General features: G+C 48.7%; 9 protein-coding genes across 9 annotated transcripts; 6 read left to right on the forward strand and 3 right to left on the reverse strand.

Annotated features, from left to right (window-relative positions):
* Positions 1-2,759: 2,759 nt before the first annotated feature.
* On the forward strand, positions 2,760-3,772 carry MGYG_04808 (hypothetical protein; the record flags this gene model as incomplete). Its single annotated transcript, XM_003172170.1, has 2 exons — positions 2,760-2,927; positions 3,659-3,772. The coding sequence occupies 2 exons, from the start codon at positions 2,760-2,762 to the stop codon at positions 3,770-3,772; spliced, it is 282 nt and encodes a 93-aa protein (XP_003172218.1).
* Positions 3,773-4,343: 571 nt separating this feature from the next.
* MGYG_04809 (small nuclear ribonucleoprotein) lies at positions 4,344-4,932 on the forward strand (the record flags this gene model as incomplete). Its single annotated transcript, XM_003172171.1, has 6 exons — positions 4,344-4,368; positions 4,459-4,515; positions 4,579-4,617; positions 4,684-4,711; positions 4,770-4,833; positions 4,891-4,932. 6 exons carry the CDS (start codon positions 4,344-4,346, stop codon positions 4,930-4,932), a joined length of 255 nt encoding a protein of 84 aa, XP_003172219.1.
* Positions 4,933-5,398: 466 nt separating this feature from the next.
* MGYG_04810 (ankyrin repeat protein) lies at positions 5,399-7,042 on the reverse strand (the record flags this gene model as incomplete). The annotated part of the gene is made up of 3 exons (XM_003172172.1): positions 5,399-5,871; positions 5,942-6,443; positions 6,569-7,042. 3 exons carry the CDS (start codon positions 7,040-7,042, stop codon positions 5,399-5,401), a joined length of 1,449 nt encoding a protein of 482 aa, XP_003172220.1.
* A 223-nt stretch (positions 7,043-7,265) lies between these two features.
* MGYG_04811 (hypothetical protein) lies at positions 7,266-7,755 on the forward strand (the record flags this gene model as incomplete). Its single annotated transcript, XM_003172173.1, has 3 exons — positions 7,266-7,336; positions 7,388-7,549; positions 7,575-7,755. 3 exons carry the CDS (start codon positions 7,266-7,268, stop codon positions 7,753-7,755), a joined length of 414 nt encoding a protein of 137 aa, XP_003172221.1.
* An 859-nt stretch (positions 7,756-8,614) lies between these two features.
* MGYG_09065 (hypothetical protein) lies at positions 8,615-9,240 on the forward strand (the record flags this gene model as incomplete). The annotated part of the gene is made up of 2 exons (XM_003172174.1): positions 8,615-8,798; positions 9,005-9,240. 2 exons carry the CDS (start codon positions 8,615-8,617, stop codon positions 9,238-9,240), a joined length of 420 nt encoding a protein of 139 aa, XP_003172222.1.
* Positions 9,241-9,500: 260 nt separating this feature from the next.
* On the reverse strand, positions 9,501-10,025 carry MGYG_04812 (hypothetical protein; the record flags this gene model as incomplete). Its single annotated transcript, XM_003172175.1, has 3 exons — positions 9,501-9,528; positions 9,631-9,757; positions 9,977-10,025. 3 exons carry the CDS (start codon positions 10,023-10,025, stop codon positions 9,501-9,503), a joined length of 204 nt encoding a protein of 67 aa, XP_003172223.1.
* Positions 10,026-10,848: 823 nt separating this feature from the next.
* Positions 10,849-12,438, forward strand: MGYG_04813 (hypothetical protein; the record flags this gene model as incomplete). The annotated part of the gene is made up of 3 exons (XM_003172176.1): positions 10,849-11,496; positions 11,552-12,307; positions 12,367-12,438. 3 exons carry the CDS (start codon positions 10,849-10,851, stop codon positions 12,436-12,438), a joined length of 1,476 nt encoding a protein of 491 aa, XP_003172224.1.
* Positions 12,439-14,809: 2,371 nt separating this feature from the next.
* MGYG_04814 (hypothetical protein) lies at positions 14,810-16,814 on the forward strand (the record flags this gene model as incomplete). The annotated part of the gene is made up of 3 exons (XM_003172177.1): positions 14,810-15,212; positions 15,275-15,692; positions 15,743-16,814. The coding sequence occupies 3 exons, from the start codon at positions 14,810-14,812 to the stop codon at positions 16,812-16,814; spliced, it is 1,893 nt and encodes a 630-aa protein (XP_003172225.1).
* A 382-nt stretch (positions 16,815-17,196) lies between these two features.
* Positions 17,197-18,957, reverse strand: MGYG_04815 (hypothetical protein; the record flags this gene model as incomplete). Its single annotated transcript, XM_003172178.1, has 4 exons — positions 17,197-17,939; positions 17,996-18,379; positions 18,437-18,715; positions 18,768-18,957. The coding sequence occupies 4 exons, from the start codon at positions 18,955-18,957 to the stop codon at positions 17,197-17,199; spliced, it is 1,596 nt and encodes a 531-aa protein (XP_003172226.1).
* Positions 18,958-19,188: the final 231 nt, after the last annotated feature.

Below are 19,188 nucleotides of genomic sequence, written 5' to 3' on the forward strand. Positions count from 1 at the left end.
CAGTAGCAGCAGCAGTGGTGGTAGATATGTTCAGCTGCATGTCCTCAATACGACTACTCCGTACACGAGCGCAGGACACTGACGAGGCCTGTGGCGCTGCTCGAGTTCACATGGACACGAGACACTGGGACTTGCCTCCCCACCAGCCGTGGATACAGGAGGCTCTTCCATCGTGGACAGCGCCGAGCCACGCTTCTTACTGCCCCAAATGACGCGCATACGACAGTTTCCTTGTCAGACCGGCCGTTGGTGGTTAATTCGGGGGGCTGGGGGGCGTAAACAAGACAGGTCGACTCTAGATAACGGCCAGTGGCGAGGGTAGACTACCCCATAGCAACGGAACCGCGGTTGACGCGACTGTTCATCAAATCAGATTCTTTCCCATTGTTAACCCCAATATCAACTTCCCCAGCCTCATCTTTTTCCTCTGCTTTGATCCCCGGCCTTGCCTTCCCCAAAAACATTTCTCATGATGCGACCTCCCCAACAACGGACATACAAAACCACCACGGTGAAGTCTCCTAGGCGACTACGAGGTATACCGTCATACGCCCGTCGATACTTCGTGTCTACCGAGCTGTAGGCATCATAGGCGCCTGTATACCTTCCCTCTCAGGCTCATCGTAGTGACGTATATGGCGCCGTACTTGCGTTATGTGATTGCAAGTGCCGGAAAACCGGCAACAGTGGCAATCTGCGAAACCGTGGAAGGGAGTTCTCAGCATGCATATATCTCTCATTCTTGCTCACTTTTCCACGGTTGAAGAAAGCGTGAACAGTATCGAGACATGGACGCGCATTTTTCGCCGTCGCAAGTACGCAGCTGGGCTGGCAAAAATCGCAATGTCGTCGTCAGCGACCCAGAGAAAGGGTAGACTGTGACAGAATGGTATAGAAAATTGCGTCAGTAGTGCTGTCATAGGCATCGTCATATTCATCTGTTCGGAACATTGTGCTCGACGAACATCGTCTAGGGGTATCAGCAAGGTCAACAGGGAGATGTGGTCATCATCTTCCTCGTGACAAAAGGCAAGAGCATAGCTAGAGGAACTGCGAAGTACATCGTAAATGCAAAAGTATCTGCTCTATAGGTGTACTTTCATCTCCGGCGTGAATGTCTCGGTGAAGGAAGCAGATGAAGCGACTTTCCAAGCTTAAAGCGCCAGGCGGGCGACTTTGGCGTTTAAATACCCGCTGCAAGCGATGAGGCTCTGCAGTCACATGGGAGCTAGACCAAATTTGTTCTAGACCAGGTCACACCATCGAAGGTGAATAACAACAGCCAATGAAAATGCAGTGATCTTCACTCCGAATGCAGTGATTGGCTGAATATTCACAGGGCAACACCCCCCTATTTAACCAACTGTCGCTGCTCATTTTCCCAACCTTAACTTCCGTTTCTTTCCAACCAGGAGAAGACAACTTGGATTATCTCTGCTGTATAACAGCTTTTCCTTTACGTACTCCCCTCTGCGGAAAGGAGCTAGAACATCTCGAGTAAACCAAGAGTACGACTTGAATGAAGCAAAGGCTCCTACAAAATATCTTACCTCTCGCGGAGTTCACGTTCAATAACTCGCTACTCTGCTACCAAAAATACCCCATTTTTCATAAATAACGGCCGTTTACGGCTTAAATGAAGCATACGCTCCTGAAACTATACCCTTTTCAGGACAGTAGATGGAAGCTTTAGCTCACAAGCTCAACTCATTCAGTGAGCTCACAAGCGTGGCTTCCGGGAAGCAGAAGATCTGACCGTCGATGCAAATAACGCCATATCAGTGTCTACTAGCCGCGACTACGATGAACTCTAGGACTATAAAGGACTACCAGCGAGCTTTTTGGGCTTCGAAACCTCTATGGACGCTTGATATACCCTCATAGCATATCCACGCTCTTATTACGTGTTGGGATATTCCACTTTAGCCAGGCTCACACATATTACCCAAGGTATCCTTGGGGCATTGGGCCTTTTTGTCCCTTATGGTCCAACATTAAGCGGTCCCCGAAAGGCCAGCCCCCCGGCTAGCCAGAATTCTATCAAGGTCTATATAGAATACTAAAAGTCATGGCTTGGACGGATATACTGACTGCTGTCTGAACTGGCGTTATCGCCATGTGCTTGGTCTTTGCTCAGTAACAGCTAGGGCGGGAAAAGCAGAGGGGAGAAGACGGTTTGGATGCCTCTATTAGGCGGGGGGATGCTACTGATGAGTTTATGGACGTTGTTCCTTTGCCTAGGGGTGCAGCAGGTGAAGAGTGAGAAGGGAAGGCGTTAGAAAGACCGAGAGAGCGGGAGCGCCAACTGAGTTGGCCCATACCAACATCCGGATTTCATCCAGCGAACGGTCGCCACGTCGGTACAGCTCCCGCCGCGGTCCTGGTAAGTAATCATGTTTACGCGCTGATCGACCCAAGAGGATTGGCTATCATACCTAAATGTATTGAATAACCAAGAGCCATAGATGACATGGCGCTCAAAAGATACTCGACAAACTTGATCGACAAGCCACCTGCAAGCTGTCGAAAGATGGCTTGATCCCCCATGATATATTCCATGATTGCATTTTGGGTTGGAGTGATCGAGTGCATAGAGACCCTTGACTCTGGCCCTAGATGTTATTGGCTTCGAGATCGCTACTCTCGTTTATCCCCACGGGCAATTATTCATATTCCAATATTGTTTCTCCTCGGATGTTATCCAAACAATGCAATCAAGATAATGAAAGGTTGCATCGCTAAAGCAAAAGCAATGAAAGATGGACTCCCCTGCGGCGGTAGATGAAAATAAAGACCTGGATGGAGTACCGGGGTCTGCCTTTGGGAACATGCGTGCATATGCACAGATCACTACGTACATCGACTTCCTGGTGGAGGTAGATGAAAATGAAGCTCTGGATGGAATATGGGGTTCTGCCTTCGGGAACGTACGTACATTGCCTACGTCTAGAGCCACCGTATAGGACCGTCTCGTTTTCAAAACTCCACTTTAACGGCATGATTTACCATGGTCAGCGAATGATCAAAAAGTGCCAATAACTTACTATGGGTCGAATTTGTTGTCTGATTCATCAGCAAAGTCAACAAGAGAGATGTGTCATGAGCCCACGCGAGGTGGTTGGGCCGCATACCTTATACAAAGGAAACAAAAGTTGCTATAACGAAGACAACAAACCCTGCTGGAACTGCAACATCACCGGCAACAGTAGACTTCACTAAAAGCTTCGAGCCTGTTCCCCCTGCCGCACTTCCCACAAGAAAATAGTGCCAAAGGCTAGGGAGAGCCAACGATTGGAAGTCTGGAATACTTCCTGCTTGCAATCTCTAGGCTGGTAATCTATACAACTGCACTCTACAAGATATCCTAGTTTTGCGAGCATGGCAGGTCCAAGGTGTTGCCTGGATGCTACAACAGGAAGAATCCGTCATTAAATCCGGCATTCTCAACGACGCATGTGGCTTAGGTAAGACAATCTGTTGGAATATTACATTGGCTACTACGACTCGCACTCATTACCCAAATATTCCTTGGGGCATTAGACCTTTTAGTCCCTGGTAATCCAACACAATCCAGGCGTTATCAGTAATCTACTTTGCAGCCAAACGTCGAACAACAGACCATCATCGTTGCCCATTCGGCCTGCTAACATATTGACAGCTTATTCAAGTAAGCTTGTCAAATATACAGCTTCAACCTAATGGCGACTGGTGTGGGCTCACTCTTTTAGCTCAGGCGTTTGACGGAGCCTCAGGATATAACCTACAGCTTTGACCGAACGTCAGAGAAATGTGTTGGGATATTTAGCTAGAGCGGGAGTGTGGTATGGATGATATGGCTTCTTATTGGGGTGTTAGCAAGTCTCTAGGTGTGAAGATGGAATATCAACAGCCACGCCTATATTACCTAGACATCATGTTGTGGCTCCGTCTTGTTGGATGTTGGATGTTGGTAAAGTTGTGGGTGTTTTTGAAATATAATAGCAAAGTAGACATTACCGATACACTTTATCCCTATACATTTTCTCATCTATGTAATAACCGACCCGTCCAAGCAGCATCTTCCATCCTCGAACCTCGTAGGGGGTAGGAATAGCCAAATACCATCAATATTCCATTTTAGGGCTAGCGCCTTTCTTTCCATAGATGCACCACGTGATATGTTTTTTTGCTTTTGCCCAAACGTCGAAAACGAACAAGTCGACAAGATACCAAGAAGCCTACAACTCGAGCAGATCTTTAGTTTGTCAAGGGGAAAGAAGCTTTAACTGCTAGATACCCATTCTCACAGCTCCTACGCTGGTTGTTTTGCTGATATACCCGAGGCTTAAACATATACTATCAGCATGGCGTCACAGCTTCTCCCACTAGGTGGGCTGACCCCAACCCCCCGGCTGTGGAATACCCCCTGCACCGCTGCTTTAGAGGAGATACTGACGGTTTAATGATGTGGTACTGTAGAGCTGATTGATAAGTGCGTTGGATCAAAGATATGGGTTGTTATGAAGGGTGATAAAGGTGTGTTTGAAGAAGTTACATTGGTAGTTGTTGGTGGTATGCTTTTGCTAATTGATACACTAGAGTTCTCGGGGACGCTGCTTGGATTCGATGATTATGTTAGTAAGTGCTTAGCTGCCTTTCGTGACGATGTGGTTGTTTGAGTATTTGACTAACGTTGGAGTATAGACATGGTGCTCGAGGATGTGACTGAATTGTATGCAGACAGTACACTCTACAGAGCTACTTTGAACGGTTCATGCTAACTTCTTCAGCGACTACTCTGGCGGCCAAACGAAGCTTTCTAAGATCCTCTTAAACGGAAACAATGTGTGCATGGTGAGTTGTCTTTAATTATTAGATTGGGCGAGTATCTAGCTAACGAGCACGCACCAGTTAATACCTGGCGGCGAAGGGCCGGTCAGCGCAGCTCCTTAAGGGACTTCAACGCTGTGACGACGGTAGATAAACAACGGACGCGCTATAACAAATGAATCTCATTTCATAAATCTCGTTAGAAAAAAAAAAAGAAAGTTTAATCTAAGTCATCCCGTAAGGTATTACATTAATAAATAATGAAATCGACGGAGCCCACAGAAAGCCATAAGAAAAATGTCGTCAGGGGGCAAGGGAAAAACGTAGACGAAAAATAAACAAGGCTTGTCCAGCTGGGACCCAAAGCCACAATGCAAGGTAAGGTGCATGTAAGATGTAAAAACATGATCGAAAAAAAACCCCGTCCGGTAAAAAGGTTAAGTAAGTAAGTAGTAAGTTAGAAGCAGTAAAAGACCATATATATTTTTTTCGCCGATATAAAACTCCTGTTGTGTTCCTGCTCACGCCGGTTTGCTTGACCTTTCTTTTTTTTCTCTTAATTGTCGACTTGTGTCGAGTTGGGTTTATGTTATAGCGAAGAAGGGGAAGGTTGGTGTAGCTTGTAGTTCTCGATGGTATGCAGAATCAGCCTGGATTCTATGGTGTGTTTCTCATGTAGGATGTCTATTGCGGTTCGGCCCTTGCTGTCGAGTGCATCGATAGGCACGCCCATGTCCAGCAGCACCTGCGCTGCTTTCTCAGGGCATTCACCGGGCGTGCAGGCGGGCGAGTTTGATGCTAGGATGTGCAGAGCTGTTTGGTTGAGATGGTCAAGGGCTGTGATGTCGGATCCGGCCCTGAGGAGACCTCGGAGGAGAACTATGAAGGCGCTGCCTTGGGGGTCGTGTGGGTTTCCTTGTTGGTAGTGACAATGTAGCGCGGACACTGCTCTGAGCAGCGGCGTTTCGCCGTTTGTGTTTCTGGCTGATAGATCTGCGCCGGCATCCAGTAGGAGCTGGACTACCTTTTCATCCGGTTGGGACGTGGAAACATGCAAGTGTACTAATGAAATGTTAAAAGCGGGAACAAAACGACCAAAGACTTTTGACATAAAACGGTGAAGGTTACGTACGTGGGGTATTGAGTCGATCGTCCAGAGAGTTTACGCTGGCGCCTTGACTGAGCAGGAACTTGACGAGCTCTGGGGAAGGCTGGTCGGTGAAGCAGGCAGCGTGAAGGGGAGACTGGTATCCGAGGGCGCAGTCACCGTCGAGACTCATGTTGGAAGCCAGCAGCATCTCGACGACCTTGAGATGGCCTGAGGCCGCAGCAGCACTGATGGCCCTGCTGGACTTTCTGACGATCTCTGGGTCTGCGCTCTCCAGCAGCAGCTTGACGACGGAGGGGTCCCCCGTCGAGGCTGCGCTGACCAGGACGGAGCTGGGGCTGCCGTCTGTGGGGTTGTCCAGGACGGCGCCATTGTCAAGGAGGAACTTGACGGTCTCGTAGTCCGTGAATCCGGCAGCGTGTCCGAGGAGGGACGGGTCCTTGGGAGACGGCGGGTTTACGGATCCTCCGTTGTCGAGCAGGAACTTGATGAGATGCTGGTCGCGCGAGAGGACTGCCTCGAATAGCTTGGTTCACGGCCTCGTTAGGATCCGAACAAACAGTAGAAAGAACACAACAACGAAAAGAAAGAACGGAAGGAAAAGAAAGATAGAAAAGAAAGAAATGAGCAGCATGATGATAAGAAGCATACCATGCCAGACTCATCGACCGAGAAGCCGTGGTCAAGCAGGACCTGGATGGTCTCCATCTGCTTGGGCTCGACCTTGCGCGGCGAGAGCGAGTAGTACAGCACCATGCCGAGCGCATTCCGCCCGTCGAAGCCCTTCCGGCTCTTCTCAGCGCCCCTGTCCAGCAGCAGCTTCACGATGTCGGCGCGGTCCCTGTTGGCCGCCCAGTGCAGCGGGTACGAGTTTCCCGCGCGGTCTCGGTCGAGGATGTTGACCTCCGCGCCGTGGTCGAGCAGGAAGCGGACCACCTCGACGTCGCCGTTGTGGAAGCACGCCAGGTGCAGGGCGGCCATGCCCTCGAACCCGTCGCCCTGCAGCGCATTGATATCGATCTCGCCGGTGTACGCTGCCCGAATCTCGTCGACGGTGCCCTGCCGCGCTGCGTCGAAGAAGGCCGTGTAGGAGGGGCTGTCTGGCGGTGCCCATGTCGCCTCCATCGCTATGCCGGGCAGACGAGACGCTTACCCTGATCCCGCTTGCATGAAAGGTGGCCGAGAGGAGCGACCATGGACGAGCATGAACGAGAGGGAAGGGCGTAGATATAGAGAGGAACAGCCGGAGCAGCAGAGAAGAAGAAAAGAGGCGTGAGGTGAGGCTGGTCGCTGGCTTGAGTATTTTTCTTATATTTTATTTTTTAAGGGGGGGACGAGAAAGTCCGCGATGTTGTTCGTTTTTTTTTTCTTTTCTTTTCTTTTCTTTCTTTGTAGCAGGAAGACGCCAAGCTGGTGTTAGTTATGTGTTATTCATGCTTATAGACCGATAGACTAGAAGACGACGAAGAGCAGAGGACGGCCTTCACCAGGACGGGCTCATAGGAAGAGAAGGCATCGATCCGTGGAAAAGGACGAGAGGCTTCGCTTCCTGGCTGCTTCGTCCAACGGGAGCTGCATGCGAGCGCCGGGTTGGGCCACTGAGTGCGCGCAGCAGAAGCCAAGGGACAACAAGCTTATCTTGTTTGTTATTGTCTAGCTTAGCTCGCTGGCCAGCTGGCGGCCTTGCTCTTGGGCTGCTGAATGTCTGGCTTGATCGGCAGCTGGCGGTTGCTGTCGTGGAGCAGTCGAGGGACGACGAGGACGAAGTTGAAGACGAGGACCAGGTTGGCGACGAGGTTGAAGACGGGATGGCAGGATGGGATATACAGAGGACATGACGGAGTACATGATGGGCAGTTGAACGGTTGCACAGCGGGAGACAGACATGGATATGGACATGCAGCGGGCGTCTACTACGGGTGCTCTCGCTATCCTGCATGGACTCTGAACTGTCTATATGGAGTCCCTGGCTATACGACTACGACCAGGTAACTATATATCCCCTTATATATACAAGCAGTCGCCACCTTGGAGACGCAAACAGACTCAACGGTGCAGAGGCAAAGGAGACAAGGAAGAGAGACAGAGGTATAAGCTTAACCAAGTTACACCTGTGGACCGAGCCGGCCCTTTCTTGCGGCTGTCCCATCCGTGATTCAATCGGGATCTCCATGATGATCTGAGATGGGTGGCATATCAGAATACGGCGGCTGACGCTGTGCTACGCCGAAAGTCTCTGGCCCAGTCACAGCAGATGGGGCCGTTTTATATCGTCATTTGACCAGATGCTGAAAAAGAGGAAGACGAAACCGGCCTGAGAGAGCGTTACTACGGATGGTACGGACACTCCAGCTGCTATACAGTCTGATTCGTCGTCCTCGCTTAGAGGAAAGTCAGGGCTGAAACTCATATCCTCAACGCTGGCTATTGGCGGAATTCATGGCCGGAGATGCGTCTGCTCAGTGCATAACTAAACAGTATCCAGTCTTGCCGTTAACTGCTGCCCCAGTTATTGACGCTTCGTGATAGTGGGTGTTCAAAGGCCCAGCTTTCACTATTATCCGATCCTACTATCCAGAAACTCGCTTGACTTGCACGCCGTCTCTCACATGGCATGTAGGGATGCCGGACCAGCCTTGATGGACCGTTGTCAGTAACTAGTGATGTGGGGAGACCGAGGATGCTGCCCGTCTAGACATGTTTACGGAGTATTCTCTAAACTTGCGGCCTGAGGCTACCAAGAAAGCCTTGCTGCTCGAGTTTCCAATGCGTCTAGTTACCACCAACTGGGTAAAAAGCAACGTGTGCTCCCTGCATGAAAAGGAAGAAGAAGAAGCAGAAGAAGGGAAAAAGCAAGACGATTTCAGGGCCGGAGATTGCCGTGGGTGTTTACTTACTGACTCTATGATCAGTTAGGTGACGAGAAGAACTGACGGAGTACGGCCCGAATGAGGGCCCTGCGGTTTTACTGCCTGAAACTCCATCTTCTCTGCGGCATCGTAACTCTTCGGTGCAGCGGAAGCTAGGTTGTTCAACCGGCTAGCCAACAAGCCAGAACTAACTCAACTGCGTTGCTGCTGATGCAAGGCTTCATCAAAGTTCATGTATCCAAGCCAGAGGCTACTTATGCAACGTTACTTCGAAGAACAGCCCCAGGTGCAAGGGCTGCATACGGCACAGTTGACTGGTTTACTAAATGCTGTCTCGAAACACAACGCCGCGCCACTGGATGCTGGGTAGGAAGCAGCGTATTCGCTCTCGAAGGATCAATCAATAACCAAAACTGGTCAAGTCCCAGCTGGGGGGACCGCGTCTCTGGATAATTAAGGTGTGAAGTTGTGGACAAGACTTATCCGCTTGAACCCAAGGCCGCATGTTCAGGGGTAAGGATACGATACTTTGTTTACTCGTCTAGCTCGGTAGCTAGTCTAGACGGCATTGCTACAGCACGAATGGCATCGAGAGCTGTCTTTCAGCTGCTGCTGCTGGCCATGCATTATTATTAAACCTATCACGCCCTATCGAGCACATTCCATTCTCGCACACCGAAATGATCGAAGAAAGAGACGATGTGACGTGATATTTATCCTTCGTCCGTCCGCACAGCTGGGCTAGTTATTTAGTTACTTAATGTACGCCAATGTAACACGTAACTGCAGTGGCTCTGGACGAGACAGGCGTAGACGCAGCCGCAGCTATACGTAGATACCTACTCCATAGTTACGACGGCTTCGGCCCCCGATGCAAGAGAAAAATCAGGATGAAGACGAAGCCACCAACTCACGCACACCAGTATCGACTGTCTCATTGGCCTTCGGCTGCTTTTAACTAGCTGTCTCCCTAGACTGACTGGTTATCTGGTTAGCTGGCTAGCTCACTTAGTGACTCCAGTCAACCAGTATAGATCAGCAACAAGTCCACTCTCCTTCTCCATCCCAGCCTCATCACCCCAGCTTCCCCACCAGACGCCGACGACGAAACTGCCCTGCCGTCCCTTATCCAGCTATCGTCTCCCGCCAGCCTCAGATGCCTCTCTCCGGACAGTTGGCTGTGTCTTACCTGCTGCATGAGGTTTCAACGCTAACAGAATCAGCCCTGCCATGGCCATCCCCGGCGTCACGCTGGCCAACCAGCCTGGCCCCCTAACCTGATATCACGCTTGCTTTCACCGCATATCAGGATATCAGACATGCGCGGGTCGATGATACCCACCAGCCATGCAGAGACCCTTTTTTTCAACCCCTGCCCCAAGTCATAATAAGCCCCTGTTTGCCACGAGGATCGCTGAAGGCTAGCCTCGTGAAGAAGAAATGAAGAAGCATCCACCTCCATAAAAGGCAGTTAGCGAGTTACTTGCCCTGCGCCTGAAGAAGGTGACGAAACTAGTCTACATGGAACTTATGCATACATACCCCTGGCCAGGACAAATATCCGTATACTCAGTGGAGATAAACTCCTACTAGCCATGGCATAGCAATTATCCCTCGTCTTAACGGATATACTCTGCTTGGCCCCATCTTTGCCAACGGGGATTCCATTGATTCCATCAGTCGTCTCAAAGGGGTGGACTGGAATTAAGTGACTTACTGGCTCGTCGCGGCATACGTACATAACCGTGCATGATACGGTGAGCCTTGTTTGGGAAAATCTGGCCATGAAGGAGGGGGAGGGGGGGGCGCCATGGAGATGGATCTCTAGTATGGGTCTCTATAAAGGCACATGATGCCAGTGCATCCGTGGGAATGACCCGTGGATCTCATATATTCATGAAGGATATAATACCGATCATACCCCTGCCTCAAAACCCTTTGGAATCATGATTCTATAGTTAATTCATTCGCTTTACTTTCACCTCCATACGCCCATTCGACACCTCGACCACCGCCCACTTGCCATTCAACATCCATACATACGTCCCCTTCAACGGAGACATGGATTCGAGCAGCGACAACTCAAGCAAGAAACGGACAAGAAAGTGGCATCAGCGTGGGTTCTCAGGCTGCTCGACATGCAAAAAGAGACATGTCAAGTGTGACGAGACGGACCCGGCTTGTTTGAACTGCATCAAGCGCGGTGTAGAGTGTGACGGTGCTCATCGAAACGCTACTTTCAAGGTATACATGCAATCACCGCCGATACCTACCTCAAGTCAAGAAGGGGCCAACAACGCCCGGGGAGTGCCAAAGGCCAACAGCAACTATATGCGATCAATTGATATAAAAGCGAACTACTCGCAAAACGGAACACTGGGCTTTGACGAAGCAATATATTACCCTTACTTCGTGGATACGGCGCCTACGTTTCTAGCCATACACGAAACCCCATATCACTCGAATCCGTTCAGAAGCATGTTCCCACATTATGCATGTACGTCTAGAACGCTCTCACGGGCAATGAGTGCTGTGGGGGCACTTCACCTTGCAAATACAACGGCGGGGCAGGATAGATCGGTACATCTCCACCATGCCATGAACGCATATGGAGAGATAGTTCAGTCTCTCGGGCAAGCCTGGAGTAATCCCGAATGCCAGTTCAGACTCGCGGATTTCGCAACTTGTTTGCTTTTATGCATCTTTGAGGTAAATTGTCCATCGTCTCATTTGATAATTATCTGTGGCTCACACTTCTGAACAGATGTTAGATTCACAGACAGAAAACTGGAAAGTGCATCTAACAGGTGCCCGGGATATTTTCGATTCACTTAAATCACACGGACAAGCCGACCCTTTGGACCAATCGTTTAAATGCTTCCTCGTCTCTCTGATGGAATACCTTGATGTTGTGGGCGCAATGTCCACAAATGAAGGAATAGTGAAACGCCGCAGCCCTTACAGTGAAGCGTATGCTGCCAACGGGCAACAGTTACCTTTTACATCTCCAACGATTAACTCAGGACTTACAAAGGCCCATGCCCACTTTAACAATATCCGCCATGCCTGGTCTGAATTAATGAGCATCAAAGCAGATATTAATTTGTTCCACAACGCAATAAGCCATGGTATATCAGCAAGAGAAGAGGAGGGTATCCGTCGAGGATTAGAAGATAAGCTGGCATCATGGGAATCAGCCTTCTGGTTCGAAGGTATACCCAATATTCCTGAGAACGGCACATTGCTGGAAAGCATAGCATGCATCAGAGCCCATGAACAAGCAACTATAATATACCTGCATAGGGTTGCCATCAGTGGACATCAGGCAACACACCACTCGCCTTCACATGTACGGACTGCCGCGCACTGTATCCTATCATTAGCAAGGAGACATGCGAAGGGAATTGGAAGGCTAGCCATGCATTGGCCCGTGTATATGGCTGGCCTAGAGGCTGTTGATGAAAGTAATAGAGCCTTCATACGAGAATGGTACGGCGAAACCGTCTCCCTTGGGTTCAAAGTTCGTCAATCTTTTTATATCATTCTCCGGGAAGAGAGCCAATGCTAACAAACTGATAGGTTGCAGACAAGGCATTGCCGATGCTAGACTCTAACATAAACAAATGGGCCGGAGTGTTGCCAAACATCTAAATGGCACTTCTTCCGTGAAGTGCTGGCTGACGATAACATAATCAAAAAAGAGGAAAATATAGAATCTTAGACCAAGTGCTGGTCGAATAGGGACGATGGTATATGTAGTGATAGGTTTCCGGCGTTTGATAATGGATATTGATTTAACGACTGCTTCTGCTTGTATCTTGTTGAGGAATGAGCTTCATTATCACCGTTGACATGCCATTTGCATGTTTAAATATTATTAATCTGCCAGCTGGCATTGGCCTCTTCCTCATTGGCTATAGAACCTTAAATAGATAGGATGACTAAGCAAAGGACAGTTACGGGATATAATTAATCCGCCATCCCCTTTTGGCCGTTTTTGGACTTCAACAGCAGAACAACAACAGAACAACAGACGATAGACCGCAGACGACAGATATCAAATCACTGAGCGCTAACGGCGATGGTAGGGTTCTTCTGTTAGCCATCTCGAGTTGGGAAAGGACATGGGTTTGTTCCTGATTTTTGTTTAGGATGTACAATCTCCTGCCTATTTCAATCCTGTCGACATCCCACATTCCGACTGATGGGCCGGGAGGATTCGGGTCTTGAATTTGGTGGATAATGGTTATTATAATGAATGGTACTAATGGCATGGACTCGTTTATTGTGGATAGGGGGTCAATCCTTGACCATCTGGTCCGCATGGTTATTTATATGGGGCATCCAACTCGAACATCTATAGATCTCCCACACCAATGTTCTCATATTGAGCAGGATTGTTCGTGGCTCGGCTGGTGGTTGTGTTTTGAATGGCGCATAGGGAGATTACGCATGCAATCGAATCAGCTCGGAGAATATTGGCGACACCACCAAATGCTACCCCTCCGTTTAGCGAATGTTTCTGTGCAGAACCAGTTTATGGGCAAAATAGCATCCAAAACTGCTTGTTGCTGGGATATTCAGGGGTAAAGACTGCGGATTCTCATGTTCTACAAGGCAGAAACCTGGCATGAGATTGGTCCGCCATGTCCAACATATTCTCACCTTACTTCCCTTAGACCGTGTAAGGGCGTCAGATAAGTGAATGGCACTTTAGCACCGCTAACCCGGATAGCTTGTGGGTACCTTACGCAAATGGCTCCGGGGCCTATCTTTCCCTTTCCCTTTGTCGATAAGTGTGGAGGGTTAGTATGGAGTACACAAAGTACTCTGCACGGAGTATATGGCTAGCTATTATGGCCCCTTCTATAAAACGGAACAAGGCAATTTAAGGACCGTCCGAAACGGTACTTCGGCGGCTGCAGACGATGTCTTGAGATTATGAGAGGTTGGACGGTCCGTATCCACTACTTGTTAGTTAGTTTGGGCCAGCTCATGCAGAAAGGAATACGAGCTTAATAGGTTACCGGCCAGGACGCCGATTCGATGAGAAACAACCAGCAGACCAACAAAGGAGTTGGATATTCTCATCCACCGTCAATCAGCATACGAGAAGCAACCGAGTCTCTGCGGAGAGAGAAGACAGCCGAGCCAACAAATGGTCATCAGGTGTCGCTAAGAAAGGCTCTAAGCCGCTTCTTCGGTCCAAATGTCAAGCTGTATCCATGCACTCTTTAAGCTTATACGAAGTTTCGCCGTTGAACTCACCAACTGACACGCCCAACTTGCGAAGTTGGAGCTCACCCCCTGGCACGCCCATCTTTGGATCCCGGCCTCGTGTCGAATCGAAACTAATGCTGTGCAACATGTCGACGACGGGAAAGAGTGAGTTCGAAACTGTGGCAGTTTGGCCGGATATAAATAAATCGGACATCCTCGAAACTCGTCAGCCAGCTATCTAGAGCGCTTCTGTGAATAATGGCTTTCATCGGCCGAACTGCCAGCGAATAAACCAGGGTCCCTCCTTGTTGTTTCTCCGGTTGGCCAGCTACTATTATAGTCCCCCCGGCGCTTCAGTCCGCATCTAGGGGTTAGCCAGAGATTATCCTACAAGGCCTTGGTCTCTTCTTGGTTCCGCGACTGGGCAACGAGGGGGGCTGAACCGTCGATTCAGCGTTAGTTCGGCCTTGTCTACCAGGGAGATTGTTTTAAGAGTCTCCCTTCGCCCCCGTGCGTTTTCTCTGGTTCTGTTTTTGGCGATCGTTCTTACGTTGTTTCAAAAATAGGTTGTTTGCCGTCAAGGAAAATTCTGTTCTGTTCGTTCGGACGACGAGATACATATCCATGAGGAGGCGCATCCGGGACTCCCTTTAAAGCCGGCAATTTTGATCCATTCTTAAAACCGATATTATTGCTGTCAAGATAACTAAAGTCGCTGTGATGGTTTCCGTCTTGGAAATATCGGATCAAGCCATCCATCCGTAACTAAAGCAAGGTTTGCATCTTGCTCGTCACTTCCGCTATGTCTTATAGATATCGAGACGACTTTGGCGCTCGAAGCGCATCTGTTTCAACTGCTCGCCGTCCCGAATCGACGTTTGATATTGAAGTGCCTCGTTCGCACTCATATCCATATTACCAGCCGCCTCCAGGTTACATTCCCCGCCATCTCCATGGAGTCGCCATAGAAACGCCTCTCATCGAAGAGGGTGGGCGCAGGCCAAGCGCACCGGCCACCTTTCTACGGTGGTTTGTAGATGGCTTCAAGCGCGATCCGGATGCACAGCTCACTACAAGGACGTCGGCGTTCTCTGACCGCAAAGCCTTTGATCTTGCTGGAGCCGCAGCAGCGACAGCAAACTCACCTCTGAAACGCAGATTACATGGCAGGCACCTGCAAATGATCGCTATCGGAGGCTCTATAGGTATGTGGTATTTCTTGCTGGCAGTACATTAAATTGAAATGCTTATTCTCTTGAGCTTATAGGAACTGGCTTATTCGTTGGCTCAGGTAAATCACTGGCCACAGGTGGCCCTGCTTCGGTGTTGATTGCATTCCTACTCGTTGGTGTGATGATCTATTCCACTGTCCATGCACTGGGAGAGATGGCCGTCCTCTTTCCAGTCGCCGGCTCATTCTCAGCCTACTCTACTCGCTTTTTAGACCCTGCATGGGGGTTTGCGATGGGCTGGAATTATGCTCTACAATGGCTTGTTGTATTTCCGCTGGAGATCGTGGCTGCTTCTGTTACAGTGTCTTATTGGTCGACCTCCCTCTCGCCTGCTCTTTGGGTGACCATTTTCTATATTTTAATATTTGCGATCAATCTATTTGGTGTACGAGGGTATGGAGAAGCGGAGTTTATTTTCTCGATTGTTAAAGTTGTTGCTGTAGTGGGATATATGTGAGTGCCACTCAAACAAGAATTTTGACGCAGGTTGCTAACCTATTTAGAATTCTCGGTATCGTGCTTAATATCGCTGGTGGGCCTGAAGGGAGCTATATTGGCGGCAAGTACTGGCGTGATCCGGGAGCTTTTCACCATGGCCTCAAGGGTCTATGCAGCTGTTTTGTTAATGCTGCATTTGCCTTCACGGGCACTGAATTGGTCGGACTCGCTGCTGCTGAAGCTACTAATCCGCGAAAATCCCTCCCTACGGCTGTAAAACAGGTCTTTTGGCGGATTGCGCTCTTCTACATTATAGCTTTGACAATGGTTGGCCTTCTCGTTCCATATACCGATCAACACCTTCTGAGACCCGGGTCAGATGCAACTTCCACGCAATCCAAGGCCTCTCCGTTTGTCATATCCATTAGAAATGCTGGAATTACTGGCTTGGACTCAGTGATGAATGCAGTTATTATGATCTCAGTTCTCAGCGTTGGGAACTCAGCAATATACGGGTCCTCACGTACCTTGGCAGCGCTTGCAGAACAAAACCAAGCACCCCGTTTCCTGGCATATATCGACCGCCGAGGAAGGCCCATTTTTGCAGTTGGAGTTGCATTCGTGGCAGGAATGCTATCTTTCTTGGCTGGATCCAGCCACCGTGATGAAGCATTTACTTGGATGATTGCCATCTCTGGCCTTTCAGCTATCATGACCTGGTCTTCTATCTGTCTAGCACATATCCGGTTCCGCCGGGGATGGCATGCACAGGGCCATTCGCTAGATGAGCTTACCTTTCGCTCTCAGCCCGGCTTGATAGGCTCTTACGTTGGCCTCGTTTTCAACATGCTAGTTCTTATTGCCCAATTCTGGGTTGGCCTTTTCCCTGTTGACTTGAAGGATAAGTCTGCCAAGGGACATACGCAGAATTGGTTCTCAGTTTATCTTGCGGCTCCAATCGTGCTAGTTTTCTATATTCCTTACAAGATATGGTTTAGGACCTCTATAGTAAGGGCTAAAGATATGGATTTGAAGACTGGCCGGCGGGACCTGGATATTGGTGACTTGATCGCTGAGGAAAGACAGTATAGGGAGCAGTGGCCGGCTTGGAAGAAAATTTATAAGATTTTCTGCTGATTTCTGGGAGCACATGGTATTAAATAGTTAATTCTCATTTCATTTAGCGGTTGGTGTTTTGGAGCTTTATTTGGGTGTATGATGAATTGGTTTGGAGGCAGATTATTCTTGTCATGTGGCTATTGAGATCCCCGTCATTTACCAGACGATATGCATTTTGTACATATACTGTATTTTCATGAGATATGACGCTCTTATTCTCTAATACTATCGTACAGATTACAAAACTATAATTCATGCCATCAGTTATTGTCCTTATGTATTAATGTTTCCTTGAGTGACTTTGATCTTGAGGTTGGCATTGATCAAACGGCCACATTGTTCGAAGCTCCTGGCGATCCCCATCACTTTCTAGTGGATCCATAGCAGCCTCGTACAAAACTTAATGTGCCTTCTTTACCTCCTCCCAGCGCTCTGCAGGCACCCAGCCGTCTTCCTCGACCCCCAATATTTCAATTATATCTCGTCTAATCTCCAACATTCCATCGTATATATCAAGCTGTTCTTTATAGAAGCTCTTCTCTTCTGCTCCCATGGCCGGAATAGGACAGTCATTCTGAAAACCAAGCGTTGTCCACGAGTCTCTCAACCTCATCAATTCATAAGTAAATGGAACAAACCCGTCCCGCCATGTGCGATGACAATAACGAAATGGCCGGAGGAGGGTCTCGTCAATCTTCCTGGTTGCGCCGAGGCGAGGTGCTAGTAGGGCTAATCCTACCTCATATGACTGATAGCAAAGAGACTCTTCCGAAGAGTCTGATAATCCTTCAGCGGGAAATTTGGCGAAATCAGGTGCCTCATCTGCATAATAGAATGCTGGCTCAATACTCGCTGCTTGCCAATCAATGATTCCAGTCACAATTGTAGGATCATCCTGGGAGACAAAAATATTTCTTTTGTGAAGATCTGGGTGGAAGAGGGTGGGTGATGCACTAGCTTGAATATCCGGATGCTGGATGAGATGAGGGAAAACATTTTGGGCCGTCTTGAGAAGCTCCACATGTCTATCAATGGAACCTTGGTATGTGGCTTGCTGTTGTAGGCGAAGAGGTTGGTGAGGTGGTGGTAGTCTAGCAAGCCCAGAGTCGACCAAAGCAGACGCGTAAGATGATAGAGTACCCCCTAGGAACATATAGTTAACTGGCTGAATGATGAGATTAAGAGGAAGGTTTACTTACATGGGCCTCTGTTTGGCTTTTCAAACCTGTAGTATCTTGACTCACCAACATTGTAGTCCCGGTAGGTGCTGCTTCTGCAATGCGGCCCAATACAATATCGATGGTCAGCATCTAACTTCTGCTTTGAGCCAGCGTCCAGGAAAGGTGAATCAGAAAAATAAAGGCTGCCATAGGCTGGAAAGTCAAGTTTCGTTATTGGAAAAATGCTTGTACAGATTGATCCAGTACACTTTATTTTTTTGTCTACCGGCATATCTATCCATGCTTTTTGGAGTAGAACACCACCGGCATGTTCCATTATAATATATGCACTCCCTATAGGATTGGCCGGGTCATCATTCCAATCTAGAATATTTGGAATTGGAATTTGCGTATTGCATTTCACTACCCATATCTATTAGTACTAGGATATTGAGTAGAATATGCTACTTTATCCCTTACAGTATGTCATAGTAGCAACTTCAGAATTCGTGATATGCCTTGCTGATCCAGCAGTAGAAGTAGGAAGCTTGACAACAACATTCTTGTCATTATTGGTTTCGATAATGAATACTTTGCTAAACCCGCCCTCTATCTTCTGAAAGTTTTTAATAGAGGTAGCAGAAGGGCAGAGTGAAAGAACCTTTTCACACAAGCGATCAAAATCAAACTCAATGTACCGCGCAGCGCGCTGTTCTTTGTCAAGGTGCAGCCACCAGCCAGCGGTGTAAGGAAAAATTGCTGTATGGTGTTATCAGTGTATACCGGTTGAAGTATAGCGACAGAGCCTTACATGCTGGAGATATCTTCCCAAGCAATGCCCCCTGGAAAGTATCGCCAACAGCGTTGGAATGGAACAGTCGAGGTGCTGTGCATGCCAAAAAGAGCTGCGATTTCTCGCATGGCCTCCGAGTCCGGCTCAAGAGGGAGATGGCGTATCTTGCATTCAGCATTGATCCTCTGGAGATGCCTTTTTCCAACATGATAAGTCCCTATCCCTGGCCCTCTACAGGGTATCTCAAGTTCGAGGCAGTTTCGAAACAGAAGCTTTTACTGCGTAGAGCGTTTGCCGCTAGAGTTTGCCCCTTTTCTGTGTGAGACCAACGTGAAATCTTGTTTCAATCCTGGGCCTGGATCAAGGGGCGCGGAAACTGTCTGGCTACCAGCTGAACCAGCCCAGCTGCTGTTGTGTTAAGCCGTCGTTAATTAATTGA

This window comes from Nannizzia gypsea, genomic scaffold (genome assembly GCF_000150975.2).
Source record: "Nannizzia gypsea CBS 118893 supercont1.4 genomic scaffold, whole genome shotgun sequence".
Taxonomy (NCBI): Eukaryota; Fungi; Ascomycota; class Eurotiomycetes; order Onygenales; family Arthrodermataceae; genus Nannizzia; species Nannizzia gypsea.